We start from the raw sequence: 14,909 nt of genomic DNA on the forward strand, positions 1-14,909 counted from the left end.
AGAGTTGTCAGAACGAAGCTACATAAGTTCTACAGTTAAATAGCCCAAGATGTGTGCTATTGAAAAGCAGAGAAAATGAGCACAGTCAAACTACCCCTTCCATCCTTTTCAAACTGTTCTCTTAATATTGGGTATTTATCTGTAATTTAAGCCCATGATTAGTTTTTATCAAAAAGATAGTATGGAGACAGATCTTAAAAGTGATTAGGTGTGTTTGCAAGACAAGAACAGCTACAGTTGCACAGCAAGATAAAGACATAGCTGTTTGCTTCTTGGAGCCTGCATCTGTGAGGGCCTTGTGCCAAAAGGAATCTCTGGGTTTTACACAGATATAAACCCATCCCAGTCTTTTGGAGGAGATCTTGCTCTTCTTTGAAGTTGCCAGCATTGGATCCTGTTAGAAACATGTCATAAGGAAAGATGGTTTGCCTGAAGATTTCATGAGGCCCTTCTTCTTCCCATGTGCACTTGGGGAGGAGTAACCCCAGGCACCGGTGCCAGCTGGGGGCTGGCCAGCTGGAAAGCAGCTCTGTAAAGAAAGACCTGGGGGTCCTGGTGGACACCAAACTGAACACGAGCCAGGAATGTGCTCTCATGGCAAAGAAGAATGATGGTATCCTGGGCTACATTAGGCAGAGCATTAGCAGCAGGTTGAAGAAGGTGAACCTTCCCCTCTACTCAGTACTGGTGAGGCCACATCTGGAGTGTGATGTCTAGTGCTGGGCTCCCTAGTGCAAGAGAAAGATGGAACTACTGGGGAGAGTCCAGTGAAGGGCTACTAAGATGATTAAGGGACTGGAGCCTCTTATATGAGGAGAGACTGAGAGAGCTGGGACTATTTAGCCTGGAGAAGAGAAAGCTTGGAGATGTCTTAGCAATGTGTATAAATATCTGAAAGGAGGGTGTAAAGAGAGGGAGCCAGACCTTTCTCGGTGGTGCTCAGTGACAGGACAGGAGATTGGGCACAGACTGAAACACAGGAAATTTCATCTGAACATAAGAAAGCACTTTATCACTGTGAAGGGTGGTTGAACACTGGAACAAGTTGCTCAGAGAGGCTGTGGTGTCTCCATCCTTGGAGATTTTCAAAAGCCCTCTGGGCAGGGTGCCAGGCAACCTCTCCTAGGTGACCCTGCTTGAGCAGAGGTTGGACCAGTCGATCTCCAGAGGTACCTTCCAACCTCAGTGATTCTGTGATTCCTCCTCATCACTCCATTTTGCCCTTTGGAAAATACTCTCGACTTTGGATATCACTTGGGTCCTGACAGCTCAGGATGCAGGGACCTAGAGATACTTTGGTCCTGGAGACGCTTCGCTGTTTTGCTTCAAGAGCACCCCACCAAAGGGGCTTAATATGGAAGAGGCTGAAGAGGCTGCATCCTGTTTCCCATCTATTTTTGCCCCTTTCTTCATGGTCCTGTCAGGCTGGAGCAATAGCCAGTGACTCTTCTGCTCTCTGGTACTTCATGTAAAACCAAGGAGGGACTTAGCTTATTTGCTCTAGAGCAAATAGGTACACCTGCCTTTGTTTTCAGCCCTGAATTTCAGGATCCTGTGTAAGAGCAGGATGACTCTCAGAGGTTTTATTCTTAGAATGGCTCTGTCTGCCACAAAAGACTTATATTCCACCAGCAGACAGAGTAAAGGTGAAAATGTGCCATTCAGTTACACAAAGAAAGAGAAGTGCAGGACTTTAAAAAGCTTTGGATCTCTCCTCCCAAGCGGTGGCTTCAGAGCAGGCTGCAGTGGGCAGGCAAGCTGTAATGGGAAAGGTAATGCTAAGCAAGGGAGAGCACACCTGGGAGGCTGCGCTGCAGAGAGCTCCATCCCATCCCCATGCACAGCTCAGCTGCTGATGCTGCGAGCCTGGCTTGGCCTGCTGACACTGAACTTTTTTTTTTTTTTTTTTTTGAAAGTGGTGAGAACACTGGAATAATCATTTCCTGAAAGCAAAATGCATCAAGACACAGTTGCCTAATGTAGTCACCCCAGGTAGAAACCAGAAGAGACAGTTGGGCCTGGTTCAGTTCTCTCTTGGACTACTGCATAATGAGGCATAAATCCCTGAAAGTGAGGGGAGCTGCCCCTGCTCACGCCAGTGGTCATCAGGCCTGGCTCAGCACGTGTGTTGCCATCTGCAGAGCCTTATAAGTCTACCTGAGAAGAGTTCACTAATTGGAGGCATTTGAAGCCCTCACTCTTTTTGTCCTCAATTCTCATTTATTTGAATTGTCATCACTTCTGAGCCCTGGAAAAAAGAAAAGAGAAAGAAAGGGAAGGTCCAATTTTGGGTTTAATCAACCTTGGTAATGTCCCTTTAAACAGCCACATAGGAAAAACGAGCAGCTGTTTCAATCCATTAGCTTGATGCGGATATACCGGTACTGCACAGCTAGGCTGCCGTGCTCGCCGTGCTTCCTTCACCTGATCTCTGCAAATCTTTAATCTCTGAGAGGCCGAACAAGAAGGCAGGACTGTGTCTGCAGCGTGGGTTTCCTGTGCACAGCGAAGGGCGTACTAGAGATGTTTCCGAACTATGCTAAAGACGTGCACTGCTGAGGAGTATGTAGTGCTTAAGCTCCTTGTCCAGAGCACCAGCAACAGTAGTGTATCAGTATGGCCAAGGTGGGCAGCAGGCTGGGAGGTAGGTGGCAAAGAAATACAGAGGACAGTTGCCCCAGGCAGAGCCTTCTCCACCCACGAGAGTCATGGATGCAGACCTGGAGTGCCAGGAGGCTACCTCCACCATTTTCGATGGATGAGGTCCCCCGTGGCCAGCCATATGCCACGAGCATGTCGTGGCAGTGGGAGGACCTCTTTACTATGAGAGCTGCTTCACTCTCCTACCTCCCTTATTGCCTTTGGGTGCTGATTTTGGTGCTGATGTGGGGAGGGAGAGCTGTGTGCGCATCCTGTTGAAATTGTTACCCTGTTCAGCAAAGGATATGTGATTGATTACTCCTGAGCTAGGAGGAAGAGTGAGCCTGGAGCTCTAATCTAGTGGCTGAGGCCTATAAGAAGCTGGTGTGAGGGTAGACCGCCATTCAGGACACCTTTCCCCGCTGCACTTTCAAAGGCAGAGGATCTGGGCAAATGATCTGAGCCACCAGAAAGCCCTAAGAAGGAAAAACAAATAATAATAATAAAAAGCCCTATAATGCTGTAGAACCTGTGATGGCAGGGGTTGTGGTTTCATATATGGTGCTGTAGCCTCCATAAGGTCCTCTACTGGTCTGTTCCTAAGATGAGAATTTGTTCTTTCCCATGGCAAAGGGAAGTTTCTAGACTTTGGAGTTGTCAACCTGGCATCTTCCCGGTGCGTTCAAACTCTTCCCTGTGCCTTCCTGTAGCAAATAATTTCCGAGTGCACTGAGAAAGGCAAAAGCTGTGTCTGTCCACGAGCTCCAGGGAGGCTCTGTGTCCTCAGAAGCAGGTCACAGACAGCTGTGGAGGAAGGGAGGATGTTGGCAGCAAAGGAATGAATTATTCTGCTTTCCTGGAGGGTGAGAGCAGGTCCCACCTCAACGGCAGTACTCCTCATGGTGGGGAACTGCTGAAGGGGTGGGCTGAGGACAGTAGGCCACAAGGGGATACCATGTCYGGGCTTTGAGCCCATGGAGGAGCTGTTGCTTAGTGCAAAGGAACTGGTGCTCTGTGCCATTATCACACACAAGTGATGGCCAGGCTCAAAGGAAGCAGGAGTTGGGCCTGGGGGTCTCCTCTGAAGGACCTCCCCACCACATGACTTGGCCTCAAGTACTGCTTCCCCCCCCCAAACAGATGGGGATGTTAGTCATGCTTCTGGCTCTGCTGGCTCAGATCTCTGAGTGAGATGCAGGGTTTGAGTGTCAGGTTGTTATTAAATATCATTAATAAGTGACAAAACTATGTGGAGCACTTCAGGTAAAGACGATGGCTGGAGGAGGCATCGCATGCAGTGCCAGGGAGAGACACGTTGTTCAGTGCTTCCTCTTTTTTCCTCCCTCCTGGCCATCACCTCAAGGAGGTAGGAGGGCAGGGATGGTCCCTCTGGCTTGGGGGAAGGTGCAAGTTTCTGAGCAACCCCTGGGTGTCTCAGGGAGTCTTTAACACAGCAGATTGGCATTTGGTGCAGATAGGACCTGTGCAGCTGCCGGACCTCCCCCATTCTGCTGTCAGTCTACTTTGGAGGGGCTCCTGTATGGAGCGAGACAGAATGCCACCCCATCATGACAGAAGGGCTCTCTGAGCAACCTCTCTACCCTGTGGAGGCAACCAGAAAAGAAAATTTGCAACCAAAATATTTTTCTTGCTAAATAGTTTTCATGCTTGGTGCTAGCTTTGCATGAGAAAGCTGGAGTTGAAGGAGGGCTGAGAAGGCAGCGTTCAAACCATCAGCCCCAGCACGTCTGGGAAAGCTGCCCACTTGCTTAGGTGCCCTGGATAGGAGCAGAGCTCTGTGGAAAATCTGGCTTTAGCGATGAGGACACGAGCCATAGGAAACAGAAAGCAATCATAAAAGAGGAAGATGGAGGTTGATAAACATGTGGTGAACGTGCCCAGGAGTGGGAGGGAAGGGCTGGAGAGTCGCGTAATCATCTGTTTGAAGCAATAGCAGGTCATCAGCGATGCRGAGAGATGCTTCCTCGTGTTTGTTTAAGATGAGATGCCCTAGTTTTGTGCTTTCACTGGAGTCCCTAATTATTCCTCAGTCTTTGTAGTGAGCTAATTAGTTTAGCAGCACTCAAGCCTGGGGAACACTGATAGGCTCGGGAAGCACAAGCTGGAGAGGCRAGGAGGAGGAGAGAGCCGGTGGAAGATGGCAGGCTGACGAGCAGGAGTGGCTGGGAGCAGGGCAGGGCTGAAGGGTGATGGCCAGGGAAGGGTGGTGGAGGAGGGAAGAGCCGTGAGCTGGTGTCGGGCAAGATGCTCAAGTGTGACGATACAAGGAGCAGCGATGAGGTGGCAGGCCGTAACTGCGGGGGGATGCCGAGGTTGAGCGAGGTGGGACGGGAGCGAGAAGGCTGGTCCGTGGGAAAGCAGCCGCGGAGCGTGGCGCAGGCCTGGCGGCTTGCCGGGGCAGGTGGGGTCCTGCTTTCTGCCCAGGGACCACGTGGCGCGGAGCCACGGCCGGGCACGGCACCGAGCCCGGCCGCGAGGCGAGAGCGCGGCGCGGGCACGGCGACGCCGGCCAGCCCCACTGCGGCTCAGGAGGCGCTTGCTGGGGCACTGCTGACTCCTGGCCTGCAGGACACCTTCTGACCGTCCCAGCTCTTTTCTAGCTTAGCAGTGACCCTGGGGACCTGCAGAGCGACCGATCCCTGGGCTCGGTCCCCGGCGCTTGCCTTCCCGTCCCATCAGCAGTGATTCCTGCAGCGAGGGCTGCTGCGGGTAAGTGCCCCCACCGCGACTGGCGTGTCCTCCATGCCGTGCCTGCAGTCTGCTCCGCCCGATCTCCGCCCGCGTGCCCCGTGCTTGCGGCCTGAAGCCCACGCTTCCGTGGCCTGGCCCAGGAGCCCGACACGCTCGTTTCTGTCCTCGCTGCCACGGAGTTGCCGGTGGCCACGGGGCGCCGCAGGCGTCGACTCTGAAGGGTTCGTTGCGGTATTATCCTGCTAGTGCCGCAAATGGCATCATCTGTCTTCGAAACTTTGCGCTTTATTTCAGGGAGAGAATTCAGTATATCTAGGCCACGTGCTGTAGTTTCAGCATATGATCAAGCCCTGCTGGGAAGTGTAGTTTTATCGATTTTGATATTAAAATGCTACTGGAATAAGTCAGCTCATTTGAACGAAGTGTGACCAGCACAGGATGAAATCTGGGGAAGTGCCARAGCTGCCCTCCGCCTGATCCTGGGGCGCTGGGATGGGGCCGCTGGCGGCCGCTCACGGCTTCATCCCTGCTCGCTCCGGCAGGATCTTCCCTGCCCTCCGCAGCCCCCAGAGCCCCCGGAAAAACTCGGCTTGGAAACCTCGGGAGGGGAGCAAGTGCTGGCCTGTTACGGGGGCAGGGAGTGCTGTATTTTAGTCAGGTTTGGTATTGCTTCCTGGTCCTTTGCTCAGGCAAGCACGTTGTTTTAAAGGAAATTGGGGAAAAATCTCTTTCACAGGGCGGTGTTTCCTCAGCAGCACTGGTAACGGAGGTGGATCGGGGGACGAACCATTGCGTGTTGTGGCCCCAGGCTTACGCAGGCGCGTGGTAGGCAGGGTACGGGGGGAGACAGGGAGGGCAAGGAAGAAAGGAGGTAGCGGCGTGGAAGAGAGAAATCCCCCCGGTCTGTGCCGTTTTCCTGCTCCCCGTGGCGGGAGCAGGCTGGGAGCCTGTCGGAGGAGGGGGCCCGTCGGGGAGCCCCCGGAGAGGGCCGTGGGGCGCCGGCRGCTGGCCGGGGAGCGCAGAGCCCTGGCAGGCAGCAACGGCGGGAGAGGCAGAGGAGAGCGGTCRGCAGAAAGTTAAATAACGAGAAAAAAAAGCGATAAGCTGGAAAAAAGGGCGAGAGCAAAAAATTGCCTCGGAAGAGGAGATAAGAGAGGGAGGGTAGTTAGCGAGAGAAGGAGTAAAATTCAGCAGCGCGATAAGACCTGATGGGAAYGGGGAGAGGCAGCAAACGGGCCGGCGGCGGCGGAGGGCAGGCGACGGGCGCCGAGGGGCCGCCCCGGGCGGGCGGTGGGCGCAGCCCCTGGAGCTCCCCGGCGGGCTGCCGGGCTTGTCCGCGAGCCCGAATCACGCCTTTCCTTGGCTCTTTGCCTTAGCCTGGGTTTTCCTGCCCCATTAACCTCTTTATACCGCATTTTGCGTTTATCCTTGTTCCCATAGACCAGCTGACAAAAATGCTGTCTGCCTCTGCCCCGCGCTTCCGTGATGAGTGGTGCTGGAACCCAGCCCCCTGCTCACTCACCCCAATTAAACTGCAGTAAAAACACGCTGAAAATTTYAGCAGAGGTGAGAAAGAGAGTTTATTCTTTTTTTCCCCCATCTTTACAGCTATGAAAATTGCTGAGCTGAGATGCTGGCCACTCTGCGACGCTTTTCTTCTGCTCCATCTTTCTGCTTTAATCACATGGTGACTGGGAAAGAAAAACAACCCCCCAAAGCTATCCAGTTCACAAAGCATCGAAGATTAAAAAAAAAATCGGGGTGGATAACAAACCGCGCGGCAGCAGCGCTGGCGAGCAGCGGGCGAAGCGGCTAACGAGGGCTCCGAGCGGGGCCGGCGGCTCCGCGGCGCCGGACCGACCCGCCGGCCTTTACGGGGCCGCGTGGGCGCTGGCGCTCGCAGAAGCGGCTTCGTTCCGTGCCCGGCGGGCAGGGCCCGAGGCTCTGCTGAGACGGGGCGGCGGGAAGCGCCGCGCCAGCGCGGCCCGGGGTGCGCACGGGTGCGGGCGCGTTCTCTCTCTCCTTTTTTGAAGCTGCTTTTTGACAGCGAAGGGCTCCTGCCTCCCTTTGATTGCTGAGACACTGCTGCGGGCAGCAAATACCTTGTTGGACTTCRCTATTATTATTATTTTTTTTAATCTGTGTGTGTTGAATTAGCTCTTTTAATTACGGCATTAAAAAGGATAACTGGAGTCAATTAAAAAGCTCTTTCAGATCAGTGGTGTTAATAGCTGTCTGGGAACATGGAGAATCCCCCCCCTCACCACCACCACCTTTCTGCCGTCTGATCAGCGGCTGATTGAATTATTGTCAGTCCTGGAAACACAGCTTAAATAGAGATTTCTACGCCCGACGTGCGAGGCTCTCAGCATCCCTCTCGGTAGGGCTCAGGCCACGTCCCAGCCTGGCCCAGGTCCTTCCTCGCTGCCGGCTCTTCCCATGAGTCGGGGCCTCGTTTTGTGTGATATTATTTGTGGTTTAATATCARGCCCACTGAAAAAGTTGGTTAAAGCCAGCATGAGGAGGAGAAATCAGGAAAGAAGTATTTTGCTGTGGCTCTTTTAAAAAGAAAAACAAAAGCAAAAGGCTTTAAAAAATGCTTCGGTTTCAAAGGTATGCTAACAGGGAAGACAGTTAGAAAGGAGAAGCTGACAAATCAAAGCCCACGAAACCCACCGTGGAGAAAGAAACGCAAAATATGTTGTTTCAAGATGAATGCAAAGCTGAAACCAGCAAAAAATACTGCCCTCCCAGCAAACACAGATGTTTCTGCTTGATTTTCTAGATTGGCACATTGCTGGAAGAAAAGAAAATCCATTYCTCTCCTGTCCGCGCTTCCAGGTTSCTGTCTGTTATTTYTCAGTATGTTGTAGTGGCTTTGCTACCCRAAGACTCCTCAAGTGTGCCGCAAACGAAGCACGCGAATCTCTGCTCCTGGGAGTGAGGGGKCCCGGCGGCGTGGGACAGCACCGGCGCGTGGCTGCTGGGCTCGCTCCAGATCCGCCGCCGTTGCCTGGACCTGTCTCTTGGAGCACCTCCCGCAGCAGCCCCTGGGCCAGTGCGCAGCAGCAGGTTGGTCCACTGCAGGGCTGGTCCCCATATTGCAAGATCAGAGGTTTGGGGGTTTTTGGTAATTCCTGATTTGTTTGGGGCATTATCTCACCTGTCTGGGGCTGGGTCTCCCAGGACCTGTCGGCTGCAGTTGCTGGTCCTCACGGGGCCAGGTAGAAGATGCTGCCCACRGGAGGAAGCTCCCAGCCCAGCACCAGCCTTTGGGGCTGCCTTGGCAGGAGAACCCCTTCTGGAGGTGCCCAGTGAGCCAAAACGCTGCCCAGGGCCTGGCCCCAGCCATGCGCTGGCCCCTGCCCCAGCCGCTGTGGGTTCCCATCCTCTTGGATGTGGGAGCTGCGTGGTGATGCCAGGCCTGCGCCRAGGGAGTCGCTGATGTTCCCATCAGGAGAACTGCTTTTTAATTAAATTCCTCTGGTGGCTGGGATAGTGGCAAAGCCCAGCTGGGGAAGGGCTGAGCCTCTTTGATGAGGCCTCACTTCTTTTCAAAGCTTAACTTGAAACATCACATTCCCCATCGCTCCCCATCTCTTAATTTTGCTCTCTCCCTCTGTGTGTGCCCTCACGACTTGCTCTTTTTAATTCTTTTGCTGTACAAAGCTTTCTGTAGCATGTGCTGTAGCATTGCTGCTCTGGTCACTGGGAAGGACTGTTGCTCCAAAGGACCAGTGGTGGCCAAGACGCCATGATGATGGGCGCGCCGGGGCTGGCACTGCAGAGCAGACAGCAAGATGAGAGCTGGCATCACCTCCCTGCTGCAGCCCTGTGCCTGCTCTCCTCTCACTTGGCTCTGTGCATGAGTGTGTGTATATATATGTATATGTAAATATATATATATATTTAATTTTATTTTTCCAGACAAGGTTTCCTGCAAGCCAGATAGGCTCGGATGTGCCGYAGGGTGCCAGTGTTGGGGACAAAAGGCATAGTGAGGGGCACTGCCAGCAGGCAGGGTGGGTGCCTGGCCACCGCCCCGCCGCGTCTGTCAGCCCGGGGCGCGGGGAGCYGCTTTATCGCCGCGGGCACTGCCATCCACGGAGCCCGGCGCAAGAAGGGGCTCGTGCCCTGCTGCAGGTGAGGAGAGGCGGTGGGTGCTGCTGCTCGCTGTGGGTGCCGCGGTGACCTTGCCCCCCTCATGGGGAGGCTGAGTCGCGGCCTGCGGGCACGCTGCGCTGGTGCCTGCCCCGTGCCTGCCCCGTGATGGGGCTTCACGTCCTTCTCACCTTGCACCTCCAGCAGAGCTGGAGACCGGCAAACGCAGCTAATAACTGCTTACGTGGGCACATCAGAGCTGCTGCGCGGCCTCCCCAGGGCTTGCAGGGCTGAGCTGGCCAGGGAGAAAGGTGTTAAAGGGAACTGGCTACACAAACACAACCGGTCACCTGGAAAAAAAAGTCGAACTCCTCTCGGTGCTGTGCAGGGCCTCTGACACCGTGGAAGGTGCCTTTTCTGAGCCCTTTGCGTCAGAGGGCAAAAATGATCCGAGGCAAGAGCATCAGGAAGAGGAGAGCCAAGTGCTAACCAGAGATACAGAACCGGACAGATCAAGAAGTCAAGATTTTGCATTCCAACTATCTATAGGAAATAGGGTTTTTTATTATTTCAAGTTTTCATAAAAATCCATAATTATTGAAATCAAAGTTACAGAAGAAAGTTCGTAACTTTTTATTGATTTTATTTCTTTTCTCTTTCTTTTTCTTTTTCCCCCCTCTGTTGATTTTCCCTCTTAGAGTTATATCTGACACCAGAGTCCATCAGACAAAGTCCTTACAAACACGGGAGTCCTGAAGACATCAGCTGAATGTTTTCCTGGTATAAAGAAGAGGACGAGGAGGAAGAGGTGGTGACAGTGCGGGTGCAGTAGGTTTGGATAGGGGCGAAGGGTGTGGTGGAAGGAGAGAGGTCGGTATGTTTGTAGCAATGTTTTTTTAAATTATTTTTTATTTGTTCATTTGTTCTTTTTTTTAAAAAAAATTATTTGCAAATTGTTGCCTAGTTAAATCATTTTCATGTTGAACTTGCGCGGTGCATCAGCAGAGCTGATGCCCGCGTCGGACTTGCGTGGCACGTACTCAATTTCAATGTTGTGCTTGGTGTTGCCTTTCCCCCGGCTCCATAGGAAGAGGAGCACCAGACARAAGAGCACGACGCCCAGGAAGGAAATGAAGCCCATGGTGGTGGCGATGATGAGAGTCTTGATGTCAAAGGGGAAAGGCACGGTGGCACGCGTGCTGTTGGCATCGCTCTCGTTGGGCTGGTTGGAGATGAACGCGAAGGTCTTGTTGGGCTGGTGGGGCCAGTCTGGGGAATAGCTGCGCACGTGCAGGTGGGCCAGCATRGTGTCGTTGCCACCTGCATTGCTGGCGATGCATAGGTAGGTGCCGTTGTCCTGGATCTGGGCGTAGCGCACCTCCAGCGTGCCATCAGGGAAGACAGTGAGCCGCCCGTTGGTTTTGGTAGAAATGAGGTGCTTCCGGGGAGAGAGCCACATGATGGTGGGAGGTGGGTCCCCATCTGCCCGACAGATAAAGTGGACCGTGTGGCCTTCGTCCACAAAGATCTGCTGAGGTTTGCGGTCCCGTATCCGTGCTCGGCGGCAGGTGAAGTAGTTGGGCAGAAGGATGTCAGGGAAATCTTTGAACTCCTTGCCCTGGACAAACTCGGGGGTGGAGCAGGTGGGCTGCTGCTTGTTGAAGTTCAACCTCCATCGCCGCCGGAAAACCCAGAGCAGCCGACAGTCGCAGGCTAAGGGGTTGTTGTCGAGGATGAGCGTCTCGAGGTTCCCCACTGAGTGGAAAGCCGACTCCTCCAGGGTGGTCAGCAAATTCCCCGACACGTTCAGGATGCGCAGGTAATTGAGGCCGCGGAAGGCAAAGGGCTCAACCATCGTGAGCTGACCTCCCACCAGCTGAATCTCCTGCAGCCTGAGCAGGTCATGGAGCATGGAGCCCTCGATGGTGACAATGGGGTTGTAGGACAGATTCAGGAACCGGAGGTAAACTAAGTGCCTCACGGACACGTACGGGATGGACGTCAGGTTGCAGTGGGTGATGGACAAGGAGGTCAGGTTCAGCCCATAGAGGCAGTTRGATGTCATGGTATCCAGGTAGGGCCAGTGTGAGATCTCAAGGACCTTGAGCCTGTATAACCTCTTGAATGAGTAATCCCGGATGGCGTTGATGTTCAGGTGGCGCAGCCGCAGCACGATCAAGCCGTGCAGGTGAGACAGGGCCTCYGTGGGGATGGAGGTCAGGTTGCATTTCTCAAGGGTCAGCTGCTCCAGGCTGTTGAGGCCGCTGAAGGCCCGGTGGGAGATGTAGACAAGGTCGTTGTCCCCGACCTCCAAAGACTTCAGGTTGTACAAGTCCTGGAACATGTAATCTAGGAGGATCACAATTTTATTCTCACTAATGTCTAGCTTCGTAAGGTTGCTGAGTCCGGTAAACACCCCCAAAGGGATCAGCTTGAGTCTGTTACTCCTGAGCCCCAGTGTCCTGAGGTTGAAGAGGTTGTTGAAAGCCCCAGGTTCAATGGCACTGATAATGTTCTCATTTAGCTCCAGCTCCTCCAGGTGAGGGTAGTTGGCAAATTCATCCTGGTTGAGTGTCTTGATGCGGTTCTTGCCCAAGTCCAGCAGCCTGGTCTCGGTCGGGATCCCCTCTGGGACGACCATGAATCGCTTCCGGTGACACAGCACGGAGCGCTCCTGGGCAGAGCACTCGCAGCGTGGCGGGCAGCCCGTGGCGGAGCCGGACAGGATGGATCCCAGCATCAGGAGGAGAATAGGCTGCCAGCAGGCCAGGATTGGGCTGCGCATACTCGCCTCCCCCGCTATCATCCTATCTCTCGCCTGCAGGTAACACGGTGTGGGAGGGGGAGAGAAAGCAAAGGTGGACGTGAGCAACCGACAGGCACGACCGCGGCGCGAGGCGCCCCGCCGCGAGCGGGCCCCTAGGTTCACCGTCTYGGCAGAGCTGCCGTTTAGAAAAAGTGGGCAAGACCAGACCTCTCTAGGCACCTTGCCCCGCTGTTTCAATACACGCAGCAAACGCTCCCCACCGTGGGACGGTACGCGCARGTTTGTGTGGGGCCGCGCGTTGGAGAAGAGAAGCCACCTTTGGAGAAGAGGTGGCTGCTTGGCCCGGCACAGAGCAGCAGCTCACCCCTCGGCKCAGCCCTGCTAGCTGTTTGCGGGGCTTGGGATCACCCACCTTTTCCAGGCTCACCTGGTCGCTCAGCAAGGGAAGGGGCCTGGTTAACAGGAGACCATCTCTGAGCGGCGGGGCTGCTGTCCCCTGGCTTCCCCACTGGTTTGGAGGACTTCAACCCTGCAAACAGAAGGGGACTCAGTGGTCGTGTCACCCCTGGCCGGCAGGTGGGAGCTGCTGCTCTCGGTTCCTGAAGGTGCCTTGAGGTGGGCAGTGGCCGTAGCAGGGGGCCGTTAGGCCGCCGGGGGCCTGCCRGGAAGACCGAGGCATCAAGACATGGGGGTCAGTGGTTGAATCAAGAATAAAATTTGTGCTTGGTGTGGAACAGGGGCCCTTCTCCCAGCTGCAGAGCAGCGCTCTCCCGGCTCCCCAGTTCTCATCTCGGCGACTGAACGTGCGCGGATTTGAGAGAAAAGCCTTCGGGAAGCCGTGTCAGCGAGACCGCGCTTCCCCGGCTGCTTAAAAAAAAAAAAACAGGAACTAAACACATCTATCCACATCCTATTTTAAGCTCTTGAAATTATTCAGTTCCCTGTAGATGGAGCCTGACTGTACACGCTGCTCTGCAGCGGCGGAGGACCGGAGCTGGCGGAGGGGCCGAGGCGGCCGGGGAGCCCAGCGCCGGCCGGGGAGCCCTGGGCCCCGCCGAGCGGGGGGCGCCAGCGACGGCCTCCGCGGGCCACGTCTCTCCGTCCGCCCGCTCGTGCCCTGCGGCTCCGGAGCGCCCGCTCGGACCTCCGATGGGGGGAAAAAAAAAAAAGGGGAAAAGAAATAGGGCAGCCTCCACCTCTTTGCTTCTGGGATCCCTGCTCCCTCCCGCGTTTTGCTGCCTCCCGTTGCAGAGCCGGGACGCCCGTGGGCATCTGTGGAGGCCCGAAGACACCTCCCAGCCCGGCTCGGACGCTCGCGCTCGACGGCACAGTCTGCAGAGCGGCGGGGCCTGGCGGGCGGCCGGGGGCGCGCGGAGCTCGCCTTGCCCGGCACGCACGGGGGCCGCGGCGGGCGCCTCCATGAAGATGTTCACGGTGAGTTACGGCCTGGCGAAGGCCGCTTGCGCCGCCGGGCCGTAAACAACCCCACGCCAGCGGCAAGCGGGCGCGAAAGCTCCTGGCACGTTGCTTCTGTTGCATTTATTTTCTGTGTTGTTTGAGCTGTTACGAGGGATCAAATCATATTAATATTGCATATTAGATGTATAGCTGCCCTGGACTGTGTTTGTATCTATTGTAATGCGTACACTCTGCATCGCTTCCACTAATGCTATTTATGGCTATCGCTGAATATGCTCAATACATTACTTTCATTGGTTCAGTTTATATCCATCATTATATATCCTGTGCATTAGTTTCCCTGCTCCGGCACTATTTATGGGTCTGGTACAGATTTTGTGCATTACTTTCATTGCTTCTGTTTATATTCATCATTTCCTATAGATACGTRGCCCCAGTATAACTTGTTCCAAAAAAATTATTCAAAAAAAAATTTCTTTTGTTGTTGTTGCGTTTTGCAAGGCGCAGGGCAGCCCGGGTTCGATATCCCTCTCGGAGGATCCGGCAGCTCCGAGTCCGCTGGAAATGTTTGCGGCGGCTTCGCCGGGGCGCGGGCCAGGCAGCGAGGAGTGGGGCTGCCGGCCGGTGCCCGTGCTGGGGCCGGGCGGGCCGCGGGCGCGAAGGCCTCCTCCTCCTCCTCCTCCTCCTCCTCCTCCTCCTCCTGCTCCTCCAGCACCGAGGCCTGCTTGCAAACGCGCGCTGGCCCCGCAGCCTCCCTTGGCCAGCGTTTCTCAGAAACCAATTCCCGCTCGTCGCGGCCGTGCTGAGAAAGCCATCAAAGCGAGCGAAACACCGCGTGCAAAACACAGGTGAGCGTGAGCGAACGGACGGGGACGGAACGGCGCAAAACCGGCGCGTCCTGGAGGCCTGGACGAGCCCGCGTGCGCCGACTTAAGGTCTAGACGCGCCTCACGYGTTACCAGTTCTCAGCTGAATTTAAATCCACGACAAATACGATCCCCGACAAAARCATCCGTAATCTTAATAGCCAGCGTCGCAAAAGAGCTTTGAGAGAAAGACAATGAATAAGCCGACAAATTCGGGGCCGAGATGAGCCTTAAATCAGTTCTCTTCCCCGTTCACCTCTGGACRCTTCGGAGAGGAGCAGATAAGCCTCCGGGTGCGGTGCGCGCTACGGGACACCCTTCCGAAAAGGACCGAAATGCCGATCCGCGCCTTGCTCGGGAGGCCGCCGCGCCTCGGCCGGGCCGCGCCGGCGGGAGAGACGCGG

At 54.9% G+C, this 14,909-nt stretch overlaps 1 protein-coding gene and 1 long non-coding RNA gene across 7 annotated transcripts in view; one reads left to right on the forward strand and one right to left on the reverse strand.

The window, feature by feature from the left end:
* LOC146596386 (uncharacterized) overlaps positions 1-10,230 on the forward strand; it is an 80,720-nt gene extending 70,490 nt beyond the window's left edge. The window contains exons 3-6 of one of the 2 annotated variants that reach the window (XR_014895744.1): positions 5,262-5,370; positions 8,138-8,424; positions 9,280-9,495; positions 10,152-10,230. This is a non-coding gene — a long non-coding RNA (uncharacterized LOC146596386). The remainder of the gene's footprint in view (positions 1-5,261; positions 5,371-8,137; positions 8,425-9,279; positions 9,496-10,151) is intronic. The other variant, XR_014895745.1, reaches the window with a different exon arrangement.
* LINGO1 (leucine rich repeat and Ig domain containing 1) overlaps positions 9,998-14,909 on the reverse strand; it is a 64,294-nt gene continuing 59,382 nt past the window's right edge. For 4 of the 5 annotated variants that reach the window (XM_085303956.1, XM_085303953.1, XM_085303957.1 and 1 more), the window contains 2 exons: positions 12,648-12,749; positions 9,998-12,271 (listed from right to left, as the gene is read on the reverse strand). In XM_085303956.1, the coding sequence (XP_085160082.1) occupies positions 10,418-12,259 (1,842 nt within the window). In that variant the 5' untranslated portion in view covers positions 12,260-12,271; positions 12,648-12,749 and the 3' untranslated portion in view covers positions 9,998-10,417. Of the gene's footprint in view, positions 12,272-12,632; positions 12,750-14,909 lie in introns of all 5 variants that reach the window. The other variant, XM_085303954.1, reaches the window with a different exon arrangement.

This window comes from Rhea americana, unplaced genomic scaffold (genome assembly GCF_003343005.1).
Source record: "Rhea americana isolate MKP2758 unplaced genomic scaffold, rheAme1 scaffold_201, whole genome shotgun sequence".
NCBI lineage: Eukaryota > Metazoa > Chordata > Aves > Rheiformes > Rheidae > Rhea > Rhea americana.